Source organism: Chinchilla lanigera, unplaced genomic scaffold (assembly GCF_000276665.1).
Source record: "Chinchilla lanigera isolate Chin_1 unplaced genomic scaffold, ChiLan1.0 scaffold00066, whole genome shotgun sequence".
Taxonomy (NCBI): domain Eukaryota; kingdom Metazoa; phylum Chordata; class Mammalia; order Rodentia; family Chinchillidae; genus Chinchilla; species Chinchilla lanigera.
In genome coordinates, this window is record NW_004955467.1 from 7,541,368 (window position 1) to 7,565,692 (window position 24,325).

Here is a 24,325-nt window from a genome sequence, read left to right on the forward strand (position 1 = left end):
CCTCTCGCACATCCTCATCCCCTCATCTTGTTCTTCATAGTTCAGTGTTGGTGGTGGACACTGCTCTTCCCAGGCTTCCTTAGACACAAAACATGTTGAGGATATGAAAATGTATCTGCAAATGCGCAGTTCCTTTGATCATAAAGGGCTTGTACTATACCTATGGCCTGAAACTTATTAACTGGCAGATATATTGGTCAAACAGTACGGAACAGTATTCAGTCTCCCTCACACCTAGAATCTCTAGTTCCCCTTCTTTTTTCATGTCTTTCTGAGACAGGGTCTCGCTATGCAGTTCATTCTGGCCTTGAGCTCACTTTGTAGCCCAGGCTGGCCTCAAACTCTCAGTGATCCTCCTGCCACAGCCTCCCGAGTGCTGGGATTATAGGCCTGTGCCATCATGATGCCCGGTTAGTTCCCCTTCTTTAGAGGCTGTTGTTTGTATCTATACTTTCAGACTATCTATCTGTTTGGTTTTTTTCTTTCTAACATAGTGGGGACATACTATTCATTATTTAATTCCTTGTTGCTATTGCTGTCCCCCCTCCCCTGCCCCATTTTTGGGATTAAAATTATTTCAGAGTTTATTCTATATCGGATAATTCATCTGAACACTTGCAAGGAACAGCTTTCTAGGCTGTAAAACATTCCATTGCATAGTGCCTTATTGATGGACATTAAGGATGTTTCCAGTATTTGGCTATGATAAATAATGCTGCACTGAATATCTTTGCTTGGAAATCCCCATATAAATATATGAATGTGCCTTTGAAAATGTTAGGTATATGGAAGGCAGTCTGGCAATTGATATAACCTGTTTATATTCCCACCAGGAATGTAGGAGGGTGCCTTGTTCTCAGGTCCTTTCCAAAACTATCTTGTCACAGTTTCCTAGTCTGGTATGTGAAAGGGTAACTTGTTTCAGTTTGCATTTCATTTATTAATGTGAGACTACATGACCTTTCCTTTGACTAGAAGTATTAGTGTTAATTGTTTTGATATTCTGTAATGTCCTTTGCCTTTTTGTCTCTTATAGTTTTACTTTGCAGGTGTTTTTAGATTTTTTTTTTTTTTGAGGTAGGGTCTCTCTGTGTAGTTCAGGCTGGACTTGAATTCATTGTGTAGCCCAGAGTAGCCTCAAACTTGTGGCAGTCCTCTTGCTTCAGCCTCGTGAGTGCTGGAATTACAGGCATAAGCTACCACACCCAGCTCCATCTCTATATTTTTAATTTTGTCTGAAAAGATTTTTCCTTCAAGATCCTTAAAAAGTTACCTTATGTATTCTTCCAATAATATTTCTGAAATTTTATTTTTAAACGTTTACATCTGTGCTTAATTGTTAATACTGGATTTTTGTCCAGTGTATGTTTGCTTGGATGGTTGGATACTGAAATCCCAACAAAACCAGACATTGCCAGGGGATAGCACATGAGACAAGTCTAGCTCATTTTGGGATATAATTAATAATTTCCACAATTTAAAATTTCCATTTCACCCCATATAATTTTTGTTTTTCTGATTTTTTGAGACAGGGTCTCTATAGAGTCTAGGTTGCCTTGCACTCATTATGTAGCCCAGACTGGCCTCGAATTTGCTGTGACCCTCCTGCTTCAGCCTCCTGAATGATGGGATTATAGGCATGGGTCACCTATCCAGCTGTCCTATATAATTCTGTTTTTTGTTTTTAATTTTTGAGAAGCTTCTTATGGATAGAAGAAGGGCCTTACACTTTACTGATAATTTACCATTAACTTAAAAAATGGTATTGTTAATACTGCATTGACCAAAAGGTTAATATTTGGCCCTTTTGTTAGTACAGAGGAATACTTAAGGTCACTGTTTCTTAGTTACAGTAGTTGTTTCATGGTTTCCAAGATGTACATGGTGACTGTGGTCAAGCAGGTAATGGAAAAAATAATGGTAGTAATTTAAGCCAGTGTGGCAGTCTGGAATGGGGAGAGAACTCTTCTTCTTATTTTTATATGTAAAGCCGCGAACACAGCTCAGCTACATTGGTTTGGGGGATTCATGATTTTCTAAGGGCTGTATGTTACTCAAATTTTTTTTGCCTGGGACTGTTTACATTTTCCTAGCTAGCTAGCTCTTTTCTGTAGAAACTTAGCAACAAAAATTGTTCATCTCCTGGGCTGTGGTGTTCCTAGTCAGGTAGTGATGATGTTACTATTTGGTTTTGCCAGTTTCTCAAAGGTTTTGGGCCTGAATGCAGTGTTTTATGTACCTCTTCTGAAAAGAAACCTGGGGCTGGGGATTTAGCTCAGTGGCAAAGCGCCTGCCTGGCAAGCGCAAGGTTGTGAGTTCGGTTCCCGGTACTGGAGAAAAACCAAAAAAATAAAAAAAATAAAAATAAATAACAAATAAAAAGAAACCTGTTAGCCCAAAGCAGTGCTCTGATAATGCGTTGCTTTTGTTACTAGGAGTTGGTAGTTGTGGCCACAACTTCTTTGAAACACTAGCCTTTGAGATCTAATAAAACAAAGATCCTTTGATGCAAAGGTAAAAACTGGAAAAAATTAAGTTGAGGTAGCTCACTTTGGGGCTTGCTTTTCTGTGCAGTATCAAATCTATCCTTTCAAAAGTGTGTCTTAGTTTTTCTCCCTCTCTCTGTAGAGCACGTGTTTAGCACACACAAGGCCTGGGTTCAGTCCCCAGCACCAAAAAAACACCACAACAAAACATTCCCCTGAGTTTAGGTTCTGATTTTTTTTTTTTAACCATCACTTACGAGTTGGACTGGAAAAGACTTAACGGATGATCTGGTGTTATATGTAAAGAAACTGAGAACCCAAAAGGTGAAGTAGCCAGTTCAACGTCGTGGACAGTGGACAGTGGACAGTGGACAGCATGGGACTAAAACTCTGCCCTTAGGGCTCCTAGTCTAACATACTTTTTAGACTAATGCATTAAAATACTGTTATTTCTTTGTAACTTTCCTTAAAGATCGTGCAATACATTTTATTTTCTATCTTTCTATCTATCTGTCTATCTGTCTATCTATCTATCTATCTATCTATCTATCTATCTATCTATCTATCTTTTTGAGATAGGGTCTCACTATGTAGTTCAGGCTGGCCTTGAGCTCACTTTGTAGCCCAGGCTGGCCTCGAACTCACAAAGATCCTACTGCCTCAGCCTCCCGAGTGCTGAGATTATAAGCGTGCGCCACCACTCCCAGCTTAGATTTTAAATCACTGGCTGATGGTAACAATTTTTACAGTACATTGGTGCATAAAGTAGCACATCACAAATATATAGTCTAGGTCTGATAATAGGTGTCAACGTGGGAGAAGGTGGATGATGTAGAGAACTTCTTCCCTACTTTTTAAAACAAGGCAAGCTTAGGGATTTTTGTTTGTTTTTGTTTTGTCAGTGCTGAGGATCACATTGAGGGCCTTGCACAAGCTAGGTAAGTGCCCTACCACTGAGCCACATCCCCAGCCGTACCTTAGGAGTATTAACGTATAGGAACACACCTCTGAATATTGACACCTATAACTCAAAACCTAAGGAGTTGCTGAGCCACATTGCTCTATTGACTGGGTGGAAAATATTATTTAATATTTTTCAGTAAAAGAACTTAATGTAGTGACCTTCGTCAGTGTTTATATGTCCCTTTCCAGTGGTGCCATCAAGGTCATTTACCTGAAGGATCAGTGAAGTTGAAGGTCAGAGCAGGAAAAGGTGAGAACAGTCCTCTGAAAAGGTGAACAGTCCTCTGAAAAGGTGAGGTGTCCTCTGAATGGCAGAGATTAGAGTGACTCAGGAGTTAATTTAGTAGTGTAATGGCTCAGATGAGGCAGTCCATCCACCGCTGGACCTTAACATGGTGCCTGCAGAACACAACTGGAAGGAGATCGAAGACAGAACCTACTGGATGATCTCGTAACTCGAGAGAGACTGCTGCTGGCGTCCTTCAAGAATGAGGGTACAGAGCCAGATCTAATCAGGTATGGTGTCTTCATTCACAGGGCTCACTGTGTGGCTGAGGATTTACTGAAGTTTTTACAGCTGTTTCCTGAATGGCTTAAGTTCTTTATAAAACTGTCTTCTGTTTGTTTAGAGTGTTTGGCTGTAATTTTCTATCCAGCTTAGTTTGCATTTTCTGGATCTAGGAAACCTGGTGTGTGCAGCGGAATCCCATCCTGGGTGGAGCATAGTATCCATAGGTAGAATATGAAGTTTAGAGAGTTTCTTTTGTTTTATTTGGTTGAGTTTTCTGCGTTGGTAGCTGCCTTATCAACTCCTGAAGTCACTGTCTGTGTGGAAAATCAGTTTTGTTTTTGAATTGGCAAGTTGAAAACTGTCGTGGTAAGACTGCGACTTGGGGCTTATGGGGGCTGGGGAGTATGGCAGGTGATTTTTCTCCAGTTCTTCGCTGGGGAGTGATGGAGACCCCAGGGAGCTGACAGCTGCTGTGCACTAGACCCTGTGGGAAGACCCAGAGAAGGGGTCTGCCTTCCAAGGCCGAGGTTAATGAGCTGTAAATGTTACATCCTTTGGATTTGGCCTCCTCTTGCTTCAAGAACTGTCTTCACCTCCTCCACTCAAAAGAACTGAGCTTAGGAGAGAAACCCAGTTCTGCCCCTCTGCCCTGGGAGGGATGATACGGTCATGGCGGAGAGGTAGTTTCTTTCTGCTTAGTTTGTAGCCAGGAATAATACGGGTCCCCAGGGCAGAGTTTTTTGACCCCGGCCACCCACTATGAAACTCCGCCTCAGACAGTTCAGTCTGATTGGGTGGGGGTCGGGGTGGGGCAAGGCTGGGTCCCAGGTGATTCTCATAAGCAGCCAGGATTGCAAACCGCTGTCCTAGGTGGAGCCAGAGAGGATGGAGCAGTTTCTTTCCTGGTGAAAAGTCCAGAGTTTTCAGGAAAAAATTAGAAAATACAAGAAGCTAGGTGAAACCCGAGTCAGTGAGGGAGGAGCCGTGACCCTCTCCCCGCAGTGTCCTGGCAGGGTTTTACATGCAGACCCGCGCCCATGGCGCCTCCATGTGTTGTGTCCCCCACCCCACCCCGTAGCTCTCTGGCAGTATTGGGTCTTATGAAGTGAGTGGATGAAGACGAGGATCTGGGTTGGTGAAATAGAACAGGTAAACCAAGGAATCCAAGCAGAAAAGAAATCGCTGTCTTTTGAGAAGGACCTTTACATTGAAGGAAGAGGTGGCTTTAGTCAGGAAGTTAATAGAGGCTGGTTGGGGGAGCACGTTTCATGGGAAGGTGAGGGTCGAGGAGAGAGGGTGGTCAGAACCAGGAGAAAACATTCCTATTCTACTTTGTTGTGGTGGAGGAGGGTATGAGAAGTAGTAACTGTTACCGTTTCGTAGGAGTCTTCTAGGTGCTGGACTCCCTTTATTATCTGTCTGTTTGGTTGCAGTACTGGAGATTGAATCTGATGCCTTTCCACTGAACTACATCCCCAGTCCTTTGGACATTTTTTTATTTAGAGGCAGATTCTTGTTAAATTGCCTAGGCTGAGCCTTCATTTCAGAGTACTGGGATTAAAGGCAGGAGCTGCTTTGCCTGCCTCACACTGCATTTATTACTCTTTATTAACTGTGCCATTTAATATTTAATGGGGCCAGCCTAAGAATTAGGCCCTTGGGAGTTTTGTTGTGTTCTGGTCTCCTCTAGCCTGTCTTTTGTCCTATCCCTCTCCATCTCATGATAATCTGTATCCTTGCTGTTCCAAGCCAGCCTGCAGATGAACAGCGTCAGCATCATCTGGAGCCTGTTAGACATTCAGAGTCTCAGCTCCCAACCCAGGCCTCCTGAATCAGAACCTGCACTTTAACAAGATCATCAGGTGACTGCAAAGCATGTTATAGTTTGAGAAATAACTGCTTTGTATTATCTGTTTATAGTTGTGCACTTGGCATCAGAATTACCTAAGAGGTTTACAAAAAAAAAGACAAAAAGGATAGGAAAGGAAGAAACAAAAAGACAAGGGTCTGCCCCATGTACTTGCAGAGTCTGATTAGTAGTCTGGGGTGAGGGCTGCATGGCAGTGGGCTCGGGAGGCGCCCCAGGAGGTGGCAGGGTTGGGACCGCTGCTTGCCAGGGTGCAGTAGTAATGATACCAATAGCCCACACCCGCTGTCTGTTCTGTGTTCCAGACACTGCACTGAACTCCCATGTGCACTTCTTCAGGCCCTTCCTACAGCATCCCATTTTGCAGAGGAAAAACAGGCTGGGGTGGGGGCCGGGATGCAGATTCTAAAACTAATCAGTCTTACGGTTTGGATTTCAGATCCCAGCTCGTAAGCATGGCACTATGCAAACAGAAGCAGGCTGCAGCGGGGCTTAGCTTTGTCGTTTACCAGTTCCTCAGTCGCTTGAGCTTCAAAATCGTTGACCTTAAGTCAAGGCATGTGTTCTGCCTGTTTTCATCGTTAGGGCCACGTGAGGTAACTGCTATTGGAAGGCTCTGTGAACTTTAAAACCTTTTTTTTTTTTTTTTTTTTTTTTGGTTTTTCTCCGGTACCGGGAACCGAACTCACGACCTTGCGCTTGCCAGGCAGGCGCTTTTGCCGCTGAGCTAAATCCCCAGCCCTAAAACCTTTTTAAATACAGGATATTGTCACTGCGTGTTTGTGTCCCCTCGAGGCTGGGAGGGAGCTCATGCCAGCTTGTCCCCGAGACCACAGTCCCTGAGTGCCCTAAAGACCTGGCCTCCTTGGCCACTTTGTTCCACGTGTGCACCGCGTGCTGCTGCTTCTTCTGTGTCTTCCCCTCCTTCCCACCCAGCTCTCATTTCCCCGTCCTCTTTCCTCAGTGCCCAGCTTGCTGTCTGTCATCTTACTGGTAGATAGTCTCATGATGGTTCTGCCTATGGAACCGTTGTCTAGCAGTGACCCGTATTCTGGAAATACTTCAGTGAAAGCTTCCTTGGACCCTAGGATTTGAGCTAAATTAATTGATAGGAGAATTTTAGGGAAATTGACAGTTTAGCAGCAGAAGTGAATGTTTGTTTGTTTGGGGTGGAAGCTTTCTGAGAACATCTGAAGTCCCACCACTAGCACTGCCTCATACTCTTTCTGTAAGGCTGATCCACACAGTGGACCCAAAGCCGTTGCTTGTTGGTTTGTTGGTGAGTGGTTGGGGTGCTTGGGGACAGAGAGCTGAGTAGAAGTTGGAGCAAAGGTACCCACAGTTTTGAGGTTTGCAATAACTAACCAACCAGACTTACTTGTGTGCAGTCAAGGTGCAACTGAACTCAGCGTATATGGATGTACTTTCTTTGTGCAGGAACAGAAGGTTAGAATGGTTCAGAATAAGACTGCAGAATTCTGTTCAAAAAGTGTGCACGCATCGTGGAGGAGGAGGGCTCCTGAAGAGGGATGTGGAGAAGGTACGGATGGGCATGACAGACAGTGATGGTCCACTCTAGGTGACGAGGGCCTAACGCAGGAGACCACTGTGGCAAATAAATATCCATCTCCATGGAGACAGAATTCACTGCAGGCATAAAAGGGAAACAGAGAGCTAGTGGACCTGGAGGGTGAATTCCTTGCTCACTTTGTTAGTTACTCGTTACTAGGTTCTGATTGGGTCTAAACCCATTGAACCAGACCTACCAGTAACCTGTCTGCGAATCCTTGTCAAAAACTGCGTCTCGTAGAAGTCCCGGAGGGTAGGGCTAGTCAGTAAGAAAACCCTACACTACCAGATTGAGCCGTTCTGGAATACCGGGAGCTGTGCCGAAGGGTTAACAGAACGGGCAGGACACACATCCTGCTAGCGAGCACTGTGGGGACTTACAGACAAACAGTGACTATATTGATGCGTTGAGTAACAGAGTAGTAAAGCCAGAGTGGCTTGTCTTAGCCCCAAGGTCAGAGTTGCTGGTCTTTGGTGTGGTTCACGAGCCTGTGTTGGGGTTATTTTTGCCCTCTTTACCTCTAATCGCCGCTCTTGCGGTCTCCCCTCCCAGGCCCATCTTCTCATCCCTCATAATTCTGAGGCTCTGAATTCAGTGGTGGACAGGACCAGCTTGGGATCGTAGCTTCATCACATCCCTTGCATCCAACTCTTGGGACCTTTCAGTTTGTGTCTTTGGAGAAACTTTATTCCTTTCTCTGCCATTTGATTTTCCTGGTGTCTCCAATGACCCATGGCGGTTTTCTCAGTCTTCTCCATTTTAACCCCTTATCCTGGGCTCCTCCAGTGTTTTTGTTTGCTACGGTAATTCTTTTTTGTTTGTTTGTTTGTTTGAGACAGGGTCTCCTTCTGTAGTTCAGGCTGGCCCTGAACTCACTGTGTAGCCTAGGCTGGCCTCAAGTTCATGATGATCCTCCTGCCTCAGCCTCTCGAGTGCTGGGATTATAGGTGTGCACCACCACGCCTAGCTTGCTTCTGTAGTTGTCAACATTAGGTCATTTGGGTCACCGACTTTGGGATGAGGTTTGTGGAGATGTGTCTTTCCCGTCGGTTGTGACTGCAGAAACACATTAGCCAGAAAGCCTTGTCAAAACTTGAAAACATGACAGATGTGACTGCTCTGGCACGTTTTGTCATTAATGTCAGGTTGGCCCTGTTAGAGAACTGGGGTTATCCTGCTTATCAGTATTTCAGAGCTCATTTAATATCTTATGTCAATAACTCAAGACAATTTTCCTGACTTGGGGCTGGCTTGGAGCCCTGTGAGCCTTTCCTAGAGTCCCCTACCTCAGTTTCCCTCCTCCCTCTTTGCCTTGTGCATCTTCTTTTCCTGCCCTTTGTGCATTCCCTGCAGTCCTCCTGCCCGTCCCTCTCATCCCCTTTTCTTCCTCAGATGTGGTCTTATTAAAGAAGAGGAGTATTGTCAAACATCAGTTTGGCTTAGTATTCCCTTTAAACAGACATTAACGTGCCAGTCACGTAATTGAATGTGTAGTTGTCATGTGATGGAATCTCTATTCTACCTTACGGATTATGGTCATTATTCTAAAGCAGTAAACCTTGGTCTAAATAAGCAATGGTTGACTAACTTAGGGCATTTGGAAACTTGTTAAAGAAGTCTCTGTGCAACAGTGTCTTTTGGAAGAAGATAAGCCCTGATTTATAAAGCAGTGACACAGCTTCTGATTAAAAGCTTGCTGCCCTTTATATTGGAGAGCATTGCTAAGTCTTACAATTAGTTAAATCTTTGTACAGAGAAAGAAAAATCATTGCATACTCCACTGCTCTGGCTGTCTCCAAGATTATGTGATTAGCGCAGCTGTAGTGGGTGGCTAATTGGCTGAGCTTTAATCTTCACACCACCAGCTACGTAGAGGATTATAGGGAAGAGGAAGTTATTTAGAGTTTGAGATGGTAGTTATATGTCAGAATGGGAATGTTAAAAAATCAAAAGGAGATGATCATGAAATGTTCACATTTTTCTTAGAGCACAGATACTTTTAATTTTGGGTATATACTTTTCCCTTGATGTTCAATGTATATTTTATATTACTGCATGGGTAGCCCAGACGGGCAAAAGAAAAATTTACATTACATCTTGCATTAAAAATACCCCCTTGCTGATTTTAAACCACTGACTGTTTCATTCTGGTTTAGCACTTGGTTTGTAGGAAAGATAATTTATGCTTGACGGTAAATTCCCTAAAGAATCACTGCTTTGTACTTATCAATGTTATTAATCCATAATAAACATACTCTTCTGGATATAGAAAGTTGTTCAGTAATATGCACCCACGTCATCATCCAGCTCACATGAGAGAATGAATGGCCCAAGAGCATTCTAGAAGTACGGTTACTTCCTAGCTTTACTGACATGGGAGGACATGCTGAAATCAGTAGTTCTACTTTGCTCCCTAGGTAAGCCCAAAGGTGGTTGCGCCAAGGAGGTATTAAGGGTAGTCAAGAATATTAAAAATCCCCTGCTAATTTAGTGAAAAATAGGTAAAGAAGCAAGAACGGTGTGGAAAAAGGAAGCTTTCATTAACGAGCTGTCCACAGGTGCCTGCTGTCAGGCACCGGCACTGGGAATGTGGTGGCAAAAAGCTCAGATAACAAAGTAGACCTAGTTTTTGCAGCTGAGCTCAGTATAGTCCAGTGAGATATGAAATGTACAATGGTAGACAATTTTAAAATCACATTATGAGTAAAATAAATTCAGTAAAAAAGTATACTGTACTTTGAGAGACTAAGTGGGGAGCAGACTGACTTAGGGAGACCACATGGTTTAATATTTTTATGTGTTATCACTATTTATAAGTATATACTGTATTTTTGTTCCTTCATGGAGCTTGTAAGTACCATGAGGATAAGGACTAAAGCTTATACAGGGCTTAATGATTATTCACTCAGTGAATGAACATCTTCGAATATTTGTGTGTGTTCAGCCAGCACAGAGTTAGGTATATAGTGAGCAAATTTTTGACTCAGCAGATTTTTGTCGAGCCGAAGATTCACCATGTCAGGATGTGAAAGACCGTGCTCTGACCCCTAAACAGATCTGGGAATGTGAGGACGGGTGTTGAGCACATGATTGCTGCCTCACACACCTCACATCCAGACTGGTGGTGCTGTTGGACAGCTGTCTGCAAATCATGACTCAGATTCAGCCTGTTTCCATCTTAGGGCTCCATGTTTCCCACAGTGGAGAAGAGAGGTGTGGAGAACTTGCACCCTTCTCCTCTGCTTTGTCCTGGACATTTCTTACATTCAGCCCATTGGCCATTGCTAGTCACGTGGTTCCCACCTCACTGGGGGAGGTTGGGACAGTAATCTTTCTCTGTGCTCAAGAAGGAACTGAAATGGGACAGGTGAAGCATTGGCTACGTCTCTCACTAATTTTTTGTAGTTTGGTGAAAAGATAAGTAACTTTGGTATAGGGTTGAACCAACAAAGATTAGAACCAGAAATTAGTTAGAGGCACACAAGGTGGGTTGAGGGGTAGGATCTGTACATCATTTATAATGCCCATTCTCAAGGCTTCTGCAGGTAAGGGAAATGTAAGAACAAAAATCATCAAACAAAAGATGTCATAATACAGTGAAATTAGTGCAGACAGGTATGCAGATGTTTCATGCAGACCAGGAGGGCAGGTTATTTCTCAGCAGGGGAAGGAGGACTAAGCAAGGGTGTAAATGAAGAAGATGGTGTTTATTCTGTCCACTATAATAAACATTTGTGCCATGGGTGCCCGGGTTTAGCTCCACTAGTCTAGCAGTTAGGATACCCTCAGCCACACAGAACAGATACTGCTATGCAAAATGGTATAAATAAAGAAAAGCACCATGTTATAAATTCCAAGTTAGAAAAGTGAAAAGGTTGATTAATTTAGCAGCCCAGTGATGCCATCCTCGATCCAGGAGAATTCTTGGTGTCTCTGTCCTCAGACAGTTGTCTTTCTCTTCAGACTGACTTCTCTCGTGACCTCAGGGCAGCTACTGCAGCTTCCAGCCACACTCCAAGCCAACAGTGGGAAAGAGTTGATATTGTGCAGAAATAATGTTCATATGGCTCAGAAACCTGAAGAACATCTCACTAGACTCAGTGAAGACCCTTCCATTATGTTTACCCTGCTCAACAAAATAATTACTATTGATTATTTTTGGCATAAGGGTTCTCTTAAGCATATACCAACAAATATGAATAGATTTCTTTGTTTTCCTTCATCTTTCATATAAGTGCTAGCATATTATACATATCATTGTACAGCATTCTTTTGTCACCTGATCAGATATGTTGGAGATTTTTTTCTCATTCAGGACATAAGATTTTGTGACTAGTATTTATAGCCTTAGAATGTTTCAATGTGCATGTGCTGTGATTAATTTAACTAGTCTATTTACAGGTATGTGTATTCTCATCTTTTTCTGTTTCAAAAATATAGCAATGAAAAGCTCAAAACATAAAAGTTTTCACATGTAGCAGAGTATCTCTCTCTGAGAAGTAGAATGGCCAAGTCTAGTGTATATGCATTTGCAGTTTTGATAGCATTTGGCAAGTTGCCCTCCAGAGGGCTAGAAGCAGTTTAGACTTGTGCCAGCAACTGATGATGTGAGACCCTGTTTCCCTATGGTCTTCTCCAAAGGAGCGTTATTAAACTTTTGTGTCTTTAAACTAATATATATAGAGATAGTTCCATCATATAATAGCTTAGTAAAGTTTATGTGATTACTGTAGATAATTATAGTGAACTGAGGTTACAAAGAAAGTTGCCTGTGTTCTTACTCGTACTTTTGTTTTATAACTATTAAATATTTGATCCATTTGAATTGTAATTCATAAAGAGTACAGTCTCACTCTTTGCTGCCTGGTACCCTATTTTTGTGTGTGACTGCATTTTTATTGAGGAGGTCCTCTTCCTCTCACTGTCATGAAATGCTGGCTTTATCTTACATGTTTCTATGGACCATTGGTGGTTTTCTGTACTCGTGCCGGCACTACATTCTTTTAGATATCGAGACTTTCAGTCTTAATATGTGATCGGGCTGGTATCCTCTCCACCAGAGTTTAACAGTTTTGCTTTTCTTTTTTTTTAACATGAACTCTGCATTGAGCTAATCTGATTCCGAAAAGAGGAATACCATTCCTTTTTCTTCCCTTTTAGTGTTTTTTTCAAATAAGTTTAATACATTTCTGGTTAAATTATTTCTGGTCATTCTTTTTAGTTGAATTCAATTTCATTGCTGCTTTAAATTCAATTTTTCATTCCACCATGCTTTTCAGTTGTTTGTTTGAAAATTTTTGATACCTGATGTCTGCTATTTGATACCTAATACCATTAGTGCTATGACCACTTGCTTAATTCTCTGAATGTTTTTAATAGTTTTTCTTTTGATTTTCATATGTTCTCCAAGTGTGTGTGTGTGTGTGTGTGTGTGCGTGTGGGTGTGTGTGTGTATAGTTGACTTTTACTTAATAGAAGTAGATTGGTTTGTGTCACTGACCATGTTATACCAGAAACTGTGAGAGCCTAGGGCTGCTATGACTAGCTTCTTTGCAGACTGGCTACATTTCCTGAACTGAAGGTGAGTGTGGAGCCTTTTGCTCTGGGTGGTAGAGGGTTGACTGAAGTTGAGATTCTGAAATGGGGTGAAGAGGTGTAGAGGTGTTGGCTGGGGAAATGCTGAGGCTGCCTGCACTCTTCTCCACAGCTTCCTTCACATCAGCACTCTCACTTTGAAGTTTCTTTTCTTTTTTTGTCTTTTTGAGACAGGGTCTCGCTATGCAGTTCAGGCTGGCCTTGAGCTCTGCTTGTAGCCCAGGCTGGCCTCGAACTCGCAACGATCCTCCTGCCTCAGCCTCTCAAGTGCTGGGATTACAGGTGTGCGCTACCATGCCCGCCTCTGAAGTTTCTTGAAGAAACAGAGACTTATAGTTCTTCAGTTCTTTAACCTCAGTAAGAATCGTTATCTCAGGACTCAGCGATCCTCAGACTGTTCCATGGAATGGGAAGGGAAGGACCACTTCCAAGCTCATTCTATGAGGACAGCATCCCTCTAATGCCAAAACTGGACAAAGACGCAACAAAAAAAGAAAGCTATAGATCAATATCCTTGATGAATATAGATGCAAAAATCCTGATAAAATACTTGCAAACCAATTCAACAATACATTAAAAAGATCATACAGCATGATAAGTTGGTTTCATTCCAGGGATGCAAGGATGGTTCAACACATGCAAATCAATAAATATAATTCACCACATAAGTGGAATCCAAGATAAAAATGACCTGATCCTTAAAATTGATGTAGAAAAAGCCAACAAAATTCAACATCCTTTCATGATAATAGTCCTAGAGAGACTTGATAAATCCATAGCCAGCACTATTCTGTGTTTGTGTAGTTTTTGGTGTTTTTGTTTTGTTTTGTTGAGACAGGTTTTCGCGATATAGTTCAGGGTGGCCATGAACTGACTGTGTATTACAGGTTGCCCTCAAACTTGCAGCAGTCCTCTTGCCTCAGCCTTCCAAGTGGCCAGCATCATTCTGATCGGGGGAAAAACAACATTTTTTCTCTCAAGTCAGGAACTAGGCAAGGATGCCTATTCTCATCACTGTTATTCAGTATAGATTTTGAAACTTTAGCTAGAGCAATTATGCAAGAGAAAAAATAAAAGGGATACAAATAAGAAAGAAAGAAATCAAATTATCCTTGTTTGCAGATGACATTATTCTAGACTTACAAGACTCTAAAGACTCCACCAAAAGACTTGATACATTTAAAAATGTAACAGGATATAAAATCAACATTTACAAAGTTAATAGCTTTACCATACACTAATAATGGGCTAGCTGAGAAAGAAATCAGAAACACAATTCCATTCACAGTAGCTTCAAATAGAATAAAATACCTAGAGATCAGTCTAACCAATGAAGTAAAAAACCTTTACAGTGACAATTTCAAAACACTGAGGAAAGAAATTAAAGATGGACAGACCTCCCATATTCATGGTTTGGTGGAAATAGTAAAATGGCTGGATTGCCAAAAGCAGTCTACAAATTAGTGCAATCCCCATCCAAGCACCAGTGACTTATTTCCATAGAACTAGATTAAAAAAACCCTGAAACACATATGGAAACACAAAAGACCTAGAAGAGCTAAAGAAAGCAGAAAGAACAAGGCTGGGGGCATCATGATACCTAATTGCAAACTATGCTACAAAGCCCTAGTAACAAAGCAGCATGGTACTGGCACAAAAATAGATGTGTAGACCAGTGTGGCTGCCCAAAGGACGTGGAAACAAACCCATGCATTGGTAACAGTCCGATTCTGGGTACAGAAGCTAACTTTATTGGAGAAAAGACAGCCTTTTAAACAAATGCTTCTGGGAAAGCTGGGTACCTGCTTGTCAAAGATTGCAACCAGGTCCCTGTCACTCATGCTGTACAGAACCCAATTCAATCTGGATCAAAGACCTGGATATAAGACCTGAAACTTTGAAACAGTAAAATAAAACATGGGGGAAATGCTTGAAGCCATAGGCTCAGGAGAAAGCTTTCTGAATAGGACTGTAACAGTGTAGGAAATAATAATCTGAAGAACCAACAAATAATGCATCAAACTGAAAAGTTTCTGCACATCAAGGGCAACAACTAAGAGTACAAAAATAGCGAATGAATGGGAGAAAAATCTTGCCAGCTACTCTTCCAACAGAGGGTTAAATTGCAATAACATAAAGAGCTAAAAACACTTAACATCAAGAACTCAAATAGCCAGTCAATAAATGGGCAAATGAATCGAACAGATATTTCTCAAAAGTAGTACAAATGGCCAGTGCGTATATGAAAAAATGTTCAACGTCTTCAGCCACTAAGGAAATGCAAATCAAAACCACACTGAGATTCCACGTCACTCTGTTCAGCATGGCTGCCATTAAAAATACATGTTGAGAGAAATAAACCAAACCCAGGCAAATGTCACATGTTCCCCCAATGTATGGGTTCTGATAAAAGACGACGACGAGAGCCAGGCATGACGCCGCACACCCATCACTCAGCAAGCCGAGACAGGAGGACTGCCTCACATTCAAGGCCAGGCTGAACTGCATAGCGAGACCCTACTTCACAAGACAAAACCCCAAGAAAGTAGAAGAGAGACTGTTCTAGACCTGAATAAGGGAGTGGGAAAGTGTAGAGCGAGCAGGGTGGCACAGGGTAGTGGGAAGTGAAAATGATCGAAGTGCATGTGGGAATGCGCCAAGGTGAAACCCGTTCATCTGTATAACCAGTAAGACAACAGTGAGGAGAAAAGAACTTTCTTCCCCTGCCACTTCTGTTCCTGAAATCCCAGAGAAGTGGTAGCTACCTCACTGACTTTTTAGGTTATTTTGTTGAGGTTCAAATGCAACCTAGACCATTGTTTTTAATCTGTGATTCACCTTTTAAAGTTTTTTTTTGGTATCAGGAATCAAACTCAGGACTTTGTGCCTCCAGGCAAGCACTGTGCCACTGAGCTATATCCTCAGCCCAGATTCACCTTTTAAAGAAGCTGTGATATTTACACTACCATTTGTCTTCCTGAAGAGGTGGAGAAGGACTTTGAAAGAACAGCCTAGTTTTACCAGTGTTATATACAGACTCAGAGGCTGCTTTCTCCTGCAGATGGACTTAAACTTTGTATGTTCTTCTTGTTTAATTCTATTTTGAGAGGTGATAGCTTCTTCTGACCTTGTTCCACATTCTTGGGGGAGGTAACTGGTTAATTTGGCGCAAGGACTGAGAGTATAAGGACGAGTATTTGAGTAGGCCCTGACCTGAAAAATCTGGTGTGTATACTGTCTTGTTTTCTGTATTAACCAGTGGTCTGATACTAGCCTTACGATGCATCCAGTAACCATGTTTTCTTGGGGAAACTGGATACGTCACATGACAAAGAATTTTTTGACTGTTAGATCACTCTCTCACTCCCCAGTGCTGGAGAGCAAACCCAAGGCCTGGCGTGTGCTAGCCAGGTGCTCTGTCGCTGAACTGCATTCCCAACCCTATGACTCTTACTGATGGAAGGACCTGCTCAGGTGAGGTTGTCTAGCCACAGATGTTTACATTTTGAGATGTTGCAGAGGTTTAAGGGAACTAAGAGAATGTTTGTTTTTGACGAATACTTTAAAATATGAATTTATTTTTAAAGTTCTGCATTATGTGGTTAAAAAGTCAGTGTAAAGGAGAAAAAGGTGACCTTTGAAAATCAAGGATGCCTCCCACTTCTAACCTGCAGTTAGTTTTCCATGTCCTCCCCGGAGGCAGCCACTTTTAACAGTCATTCGTGTGCCCTTCCAGAAAGCTTCTACACATCTACAGAGACATACCTTCAGTCTCTCTCCCCACTTTTTTATTTTTTAATATGAGTTATTGTGGTGAATTCCTTGTGCATTATCTATTTTGCTGGGTAATATATCTTGGGAGATTGTGAAGTGAACTGTTTAAAGTATTTCTCTTAAATATCTTGCACTGCCTCAGAAATTGGCAAAGTAGCCGTGAAGTTTTTAGGTGATATTTACAAGAGTGGTTATTGCTTGCAGAGGTCTGTAGTCATTTATTGTGGATTATTTTTTTCTCTGTGGGATGGAAGAGAGCTTTATTATCAGGCTGACTTCCAGAGATACTAACTATAAGGAGAGATTATCCATTTAGATGGTTGATCAAGCAAATGAAACCAAAGACCTTTTTAGTTCTGAACAAATAGTCCTGCAAGCCTGTGTCATCGATCAAGTCCACAGAGGTGTCCAGCTTTCACTAGGGGGTGGAAGAAAGCATGGTCTGTCCAGAAGTGGGAGCTGCAACAACCTGGAGTTTTTTCCACTCAGAAGGTTTTAAAAGCCAGTGAACAAAGAACTACTCAATGAAAAAAATTCAAAAGATTCTATTTACTGCAGGACTTGAAATAACATGAACTATATGGAACAGGTCAAATGAGGCCTCTATACTGAAAGCCATGAAGCATATTTCAGCTGATTGTCCCCTGATTTATGACAAGGATGACACTGAGTACAGTGAAGAGAGAGTCCTTTCAATGAATGTTGTTTACTGGATGTCTATGGGGCAAAAATGAATCTTGGCCCTGCTCTCCCCCTACACTGGAAAGTCAATTCCAAAAAGGTTGTAGACCTAAATATGAAAGATCAAACAAGAGTGCATTTAGAAGGAAACATAAGAGAATGTCCTTATAACCGTGGGCTAGGCAAAGATTTCTTAAACAGATCTCTACAAACACCTTACACACAGGCAGAACAGGAGGAGTTGGGCTTTGTTACAATCAGAAATGCTGCTTACCAAAGATACCACGGAGTGAAGACAAGCTTCAGAATGGCGTATGTCTGACACAGAAGTGTATCTAGGATAGATGAAGAGCCCCTATCAGCCAGGCCCTGTGACACACAACTTGTTAGAAAAAGGAAATGGCGCAGAATTTAGATTTGAAATTTTTGAGAGAGAGATGTCCAGCGCTGGTGAAACATATGAAGAGGGCTTCAGTGTCACTAGGCATCAAGAAATTGTGAGCTTAACCCGTGATATCACACCACTATACCTAGAGTCCTTAAGTAAAATGGCAGGTCACGTGTTGCTGGGGGGAGAAGCAGATGTATTTCTCCTGGACTGCTGGTACATCGCACATTTATATTCACTACAGCAGAGCTGTCCGCAGACACAGATAAGAATGCCGCCTGGAAACAGTCCACTGACTGTGTGGCTGAACAGATGGCGGCTTATCCCCACAGCAGCACCGCACAGCACATGAGGACCAGTGTACACACTGCCCCGTGGCTGGGTCTCTCAAACATCATGTGGGGAAAATACATAAATAAAGAGCAAGGCAAAGGATGAATAATAGGAAGTAGATCATTTTCACCCAGGAAGGGAACAAGAGACGGAGGGGCGGGAAGGAAGGAAGGGAAAAGATTGAAAAAGAATAGAAAAATGGAAATAGAGCAGTTTCAGATGGGAAGGGGCTCAAGAGTTGGAGGCAGCAGGGAGGGATGAAAGGGGGAGGAGACAAAAATATGTACACGTGCAAACCCCTCTCAGCGTCATCATCGTGTACTACAAATGTGCAGTATTTTGAAAAAGGGATAATAACGCAAAGGATGATATACTGCATGACGCCGTCTGTGAGGGCAAACTGTATGATGTCACGAAGGCAGTTCCCTTTGGGGAAGGAGTGATTAAAAGGGGGGCCAGGGGGTTCCTCATGTGCTAGTCATGATCTGTTACTTGCCTTGGGTAATGGTTGACTGGGGATACTCACTTTATGAACTGTCTTTGGGTCATATGGCTTTCCTTTTTATATGTTCTACTTGAATTAGAAATATATATGTACCTATCTGCATTTATATTTACACTTTATCCTTATATGTGTACAAATAAGTATACTGCATATATCTAAGTATATTATTAAAAGCATGTGTTTATACTTGTGTACAAATATGCATACACATTTCTTTATGTACTGCATGAGCATATATAGTGTAAATGTGTATGTATATAGGCATGTGACTTGTCTGTAAGTACACTTAGCCCGCAGGCACATTCATGCCTATGCACAGCCCCGAGAGCTGTACCGGAAGCGGCCACAAGGTGGGGGTATGAATCAACAGAAAGGGAAACTGAGCTTCCCAGTTGCTAGATTTGATGCATGGGGGTTTTCTGCCAGGAAAGCACTGAGAGACTGTTAAGATTCCTCATGCTTCCAGACTTTAGGGGAGGAATTCTGTTCCCAGGTCCCTTTAATTTTTAACTTCCTTCATGTAGCTAACTGCAAACTTGTCACGCTCATCGTTCTCTGTGGTAACCCCGTGGACGGTGCCCCTCCTCCTGTGTTCCCTCTCCTTTCTCTTTTGTGTTCCTTCCTTTTGTATCTTTTTTTTCCCCGTTGCTCTTTCCCCATGGAAAAAATATGCTTGGTTTTGGCATTTCTTGATTTTACTTTTTGTTTTCTATTCTTGATTTTAATAGTTTCCATCTGAGTTGTCATTCACTTATTAAAATTGACTGTTTTTTTTTTGTTGTTGGGGTTGTTTTTTTTTTTTTTTTTGTCTTTTTGAGACAGGGTCTCGCTATGCAGTTCAGGCTTGCCTTGAGCTCTCTTTGTAACCCAGGCTGGTCTCGAACTCGCAACAATCCTCCTGCCTCCAATGCTGGGATTACAGGCGTGCACCACCACATCCGGCTACTAGTGCTAAACTGAGAGTGTTTCCTTGCTCGTATTTGTCAGTGCTTGTGCAGTGTTTACAAATACAGTGACATGAATGTGTTTTCCTTTCTCATTTTTGAAAACAATTGTATTATATATATTTCTTTATAATTTTTTCATTTAAATTTGGAAATTCCTTCAAATCAATAGATGTAACAGATACTTTTCAGTGGCTGGTGTTCTCCAAAATACATATACAGTCATTTGATGGATGTCAGGGTGTTTTGTTTGTAGCCATTACACATGATCCTGTAGTAACTACCCATAAAGACTGTGGTCTGTCTCTCCAGGACAGAGTCCTCACGGTGGGGTTACTGCGACAAAGGGGATAGGTGTTCAAAATTTATCAGGAACTAAGCTGAGGATGGGGCTTGGAGATTGAGCACTTATATAGTATTTGAAAGGCTCTAGGTTCAATCCCCATTACCACAAAAAAATAGTGAAAAGAAAGGACTGAGCAAGGCCTCGCATGTCTGTTTCTTAGGAATGTCAGTGTGCCACATTCCTTCAGTAGTCTGGGACAGAGCTCGCTTCACCACCTGAGCTGTCCGTGGGTGTCACACATTGTGCTTGTGGGTTTGATTAGTCTGTGGGTAACAAATTTGAGTCCTTAAGTCCTAGTGACTTTGGGTCTGAAAAACAGAAGGGTTCCCTACTCCCACTCATTTTAAATAATAGAAGTAATTTGAAAATGGGAAAAAGAGGAAAGTTCAACCCGTTAATGAACAGAAAGAGCAGTTACCTGTACACACTATGTTTTAGTTCATTAAGTTTATGTTTATTATTATTATTATTTTGGTGGGGAGCTTTCTTGCAACAGGTCTCGCTGAGTAGCCCAGGCTGGCCTCAAACTTGTGGCAGACCGCTTGCCTCAACCTCCTGAGTTCTGGAATTACAACTGTGTGCCACCACGCTTGGCTATGTTGACTTTTTTTTTTTTTAACTATTGCTTAACATTATTTCCAACTTGCACTTTTTATAACTTTTAAAAGATTTTTTTTTTTTTTTTTTTTTTTTTTTTTTGGTCTTTTTGAGACAGGGTCTTGTTATGCAGTTCAGGCTGGCCTTGAGCTCACTTTGTAGCCCAGGCTGGTCTCGAACTCGCAACGATCCTTCTGCCTCAGCCTCCCGAGTGCTGGGATTACAGGTGTGCGCCACCACACCCAGCTCTAAAAGAAATTTTAAAAAATTATTTGTTTGCTAAAAATAAGGATTTTCCATTTTTCCCTATTCTGTTTACCAAGCTTTTTAATATACCTATATAATTTCACTGGCCCTTTAGAACACCTCTTCAGAGGCATCAGAGAAGGGATTACTCTTTGGTTTGCAGATGAGGGGACTGAGTCTTAGAGTAGTTGTTGTGCCCGTGGTGAAGGGCACAGCTTCCCCCAAGCGAAGATGAGAGCTCAAGTCTTCACCTTTTGCCCTGAGTTCTGTCCCCGTCTTGTCTCTCTGGAACTTGGCCCCTTACCGTGGTTCTCTTTTGGAGCCCACATCTGATTTCTCACTGGTCTGAGGCCTTTGTTGCTGCTCCACTGGGTGCTCAGACAGCATGTTGCTAACTGTGCACTGCAGGGTTGAGTAAAAGAAACAAAGAAACAAAGGCTTAGTGCTGGTTTGAGTTTTGACTTCACTTTCTGTAAAATGAAGATAATCATGGCTCCTCCAGTTACTGTGAAGTTTAAGTGAGATGAATGTCTGCGAATGCCCTTGGTCACCGAGAGTGTGCTGTAAACTTGCACAAACGCTTGTCACCACTGTCTTAGCAGAAGGGAAGACAGAACTCACTTGCCATTTGGTGAATTCTTGCTGTTTTGCATAAAACAATCAGAACATGATCTGTAATGATGCATAATGAAGCGCCGAGGTGCGTGGCCTGGGCCATAAATGGTCTAGATTAGAAGGGGGATAAATTCATGTGTCGGAGAGGAGACCAAGAGGACGGTGGAAGACCTGAGGTGAGGGAGCCCCTTCTGAGTAGAAGCCGCGCACCTGGCATTTTCCCTCTTACTGTGCACTTTCTCAGCTCCTGCTTCTTCTAGAGCAGTTGCTTCCAAGTCAGTCTGCACATTGGCATCCAGCTGGCTGCATAAAAGTCACTTTGAGGGAGCTTACAGATTTTTGGGCCCTGCCCCTAGAGATAATGGAGGCTGTGTTTAAAATTGTGGGCGTCCATCTCAATAATTGGCATTTTTAGATACGAAGTAGATGAATTAGTGTAATAAAACATGAGGTCGTTGAGGTGGAAATGACGGTAATTTAGGCAGTCCTTGGCGTCTATGTATCTTTACATGCACTCATTGGCATCCTTAAGCAGTCTTTCATTGCCAAATTTGGAATTTTTTTTTTGAAACAAGGTCTCACTTTCTAGTTCAGGCAGGCCTTGAGCTCACTATATAGTCCAGGCTGGCCTCGAACCTGTGATCCTCCTGCCTCAGCCTCCTGAGTGCCAGGCTTATAGGTATGTATTTTTGTGTATTAGTCAACATATTTTTATTACTATTGCTGGCACTGCCTGCCAACAATGATTTTGTTACACTAAACTTGTGTCTTTGTCCAAGTTAAAGTAATAATTTCCACAACTAAGCATTTAATTACACTTCATTTTTATTTTATAAAATAAGAATGGCTCTCCTCTCTTGTTGCTTTTGGTATCTTCTGCTGCCATAATGGTTGCCCCTCTGCCACACCACCCTGCCTTAGAGCCAACCGATTATGGATTGAAACCTCTACAAACTGTGAGCTAAATAAATCTTTCCCCCTTTAACTTTGGGCATTGGATATTTTGTCTCAGCAATGAGAAAAGTAACCAAGACATGGAATGAACCCTCTGAAACCATTAGCCAAAATGAACCTGTCCCCTTTAAGGTTGCAGGTGTTAGATATTTTGATCTAGTGATAGAACAGTGACTAATACCCATTTTTTCAGTTAAACTTATTGCTTGGTGTTTTTTGTACCTATTGTAAATGGTATTCCCTTCTTGATTTTTGTTTCAGGTAATGTTTGTAGTTCGTATTGGTACTAACTTTTGTATGTTGACTATTCATACTATAATTGTTCTAAATTATTTCCTAGTCCCAATAATCTTAATGGAATCTGTAGATAAGATTTTGTCATCTTTTGTCATCAAAATTTTACTTCCTTTTCTCAACAGGCACTTTTTTTTTCTTTTGCCTAGTTTCTCTGGCTAGAACTTACGTTAAATGTGTAACAAAAGTGGTGAAAGCGGGAAAAATAATAGAATAAGGACGGCAACAAATATTGCAAAATAAGATGGGAAACTGTGTTGAGACAAAGTTGGAAATCACTGGAGATGCCAAATGCTTAAGTACTGAGAACCCAATCTGTTCCCTTCAACTGGACAGTCCACTGGATTTGTCCTTTAACTGGTTGATTGTGAGGCGCTAAGTGGAAGAAGGTGAGAGCTGTTATTGAGAGCAGAAATAACCACCGAGAGTAGTTACTGACAAGGTCTGGATCCAGGAACAGAAAGTCCCTCATGCTACGTGAACATACCGTTGACTTTTCGACACTATTCCTAAGCAAGTGCTCGATATGTACCGTGTAATAATAAAGCGCAGAACTGTTTGCAAGAAATGTTGACCCCTGGATTGTTGTAGTTGAGCTTTAACCATTAACCAGCAGATGGCGCTCAGTCACTATTAAATTGGCAGAGTAGCCAACCTGCTCACTTGTGGAATTCTTAGTGTTTTTGTATACTGTCCCATCTCGAAGCCTCTTGCACTTATAAGGTACCTATGGCAGTTGAAAAGTTCAGGTAAAGAACACTGCCTTTTGGCTGCTGGATTTTCGATTGCCTGGGTGGCTCGGGAATAATACTCTGGAATTTGTGAAATTTGGATTGGAAGCTGAAGTAATGATGTCTGGTGGCCTTTTCCACGTTGCATTTTTATTCTTCGTTGAACTGTTTTATTAAGGTTTTCATTAACATGAAAACTTTTTATTAAGAAGATGGATGGGACACAAGGAACAGGATGGGCTACTGGCCTGAAAGAAGTTAAAAGCTTAGAAAATACGGCTGCAGGTATCCGCGCATCAATAATAGATCATGAGCTCGAAGGAGCCGTTTTGCTCTGATGTTATTAGCGATTGTATTGAAGTTTGAAGGATAATGAAAATTTCCAGTTTTCTAAATTTTGAAGTTTCCCCAGATGCCTGGATAGATTTGCCCAGTGATGCATGGGGGACAAATGGCATTTACTTAAAATTAGAAAAACAGTTTGATTGTGGTAGGTTTTGAGGGTTCTGTGGTAAAATTTCCTTGGATAATAGGTAAGGAAAATATTTCCTTATAGAAACAAGAAATTCTTATATGTTCTGGACTAATACTTCATAGAGATTTTTTAATTCAGACTAACTGAATACTTTGAGAATTTATTTTGCTTTAGGCAGGGTGTTGTTTTTGTGTTATCCCAAGGGTGTCAGCTTTGTGAGGTCTGGTATTTATGTCTCTCTTGTTCACAGGCGGGCCCCTGGATTAGTGCCTGACACCTGAAAGTGCTCAGTAATTTGTTTGTTTTGTGGATGGGTATTTTTTGGGGGGGGGGGGGTACTGGGAATTGAACTCAGGACCTTGCGCTTGCCAGGCAGGCGCTTGTACTGCTGAGCTATATCCCCAGTCCATGGATGGGTAGAAGGATGGAAGGGATTCAGAAATACATACA

At 41.9% G+C, this 24,325-nt stretch overlaps 1 protein-coding gene across 5 annotated transcripts in view; it reads left to right on the forward strand.

Annotated features, from left to right (window-relative positions):
* Stx8 (syntaxin 8) overlaps nucleotides 1-24,325 on the forward strand; it is a 265,408-nt gene that overhangs the window by 17,145 nt on the left and 223,938 nt on the right. For all 5 annotated transcript variants that reach the window (XM_005399384.2, XM_005399387.2, XM_013522155.1 and 2 more), the window contains exon 5: nucleotides 3,855-3,965. In XM_005399384.2, coding sequence (XP_005399441.1) covers nucleotides 3,855-3,965 — 111 coding nt within the window. The remainder of the gene's footprint in view (nucleotides 1-3,854; nucleotides 3,966-24,325) is intronic.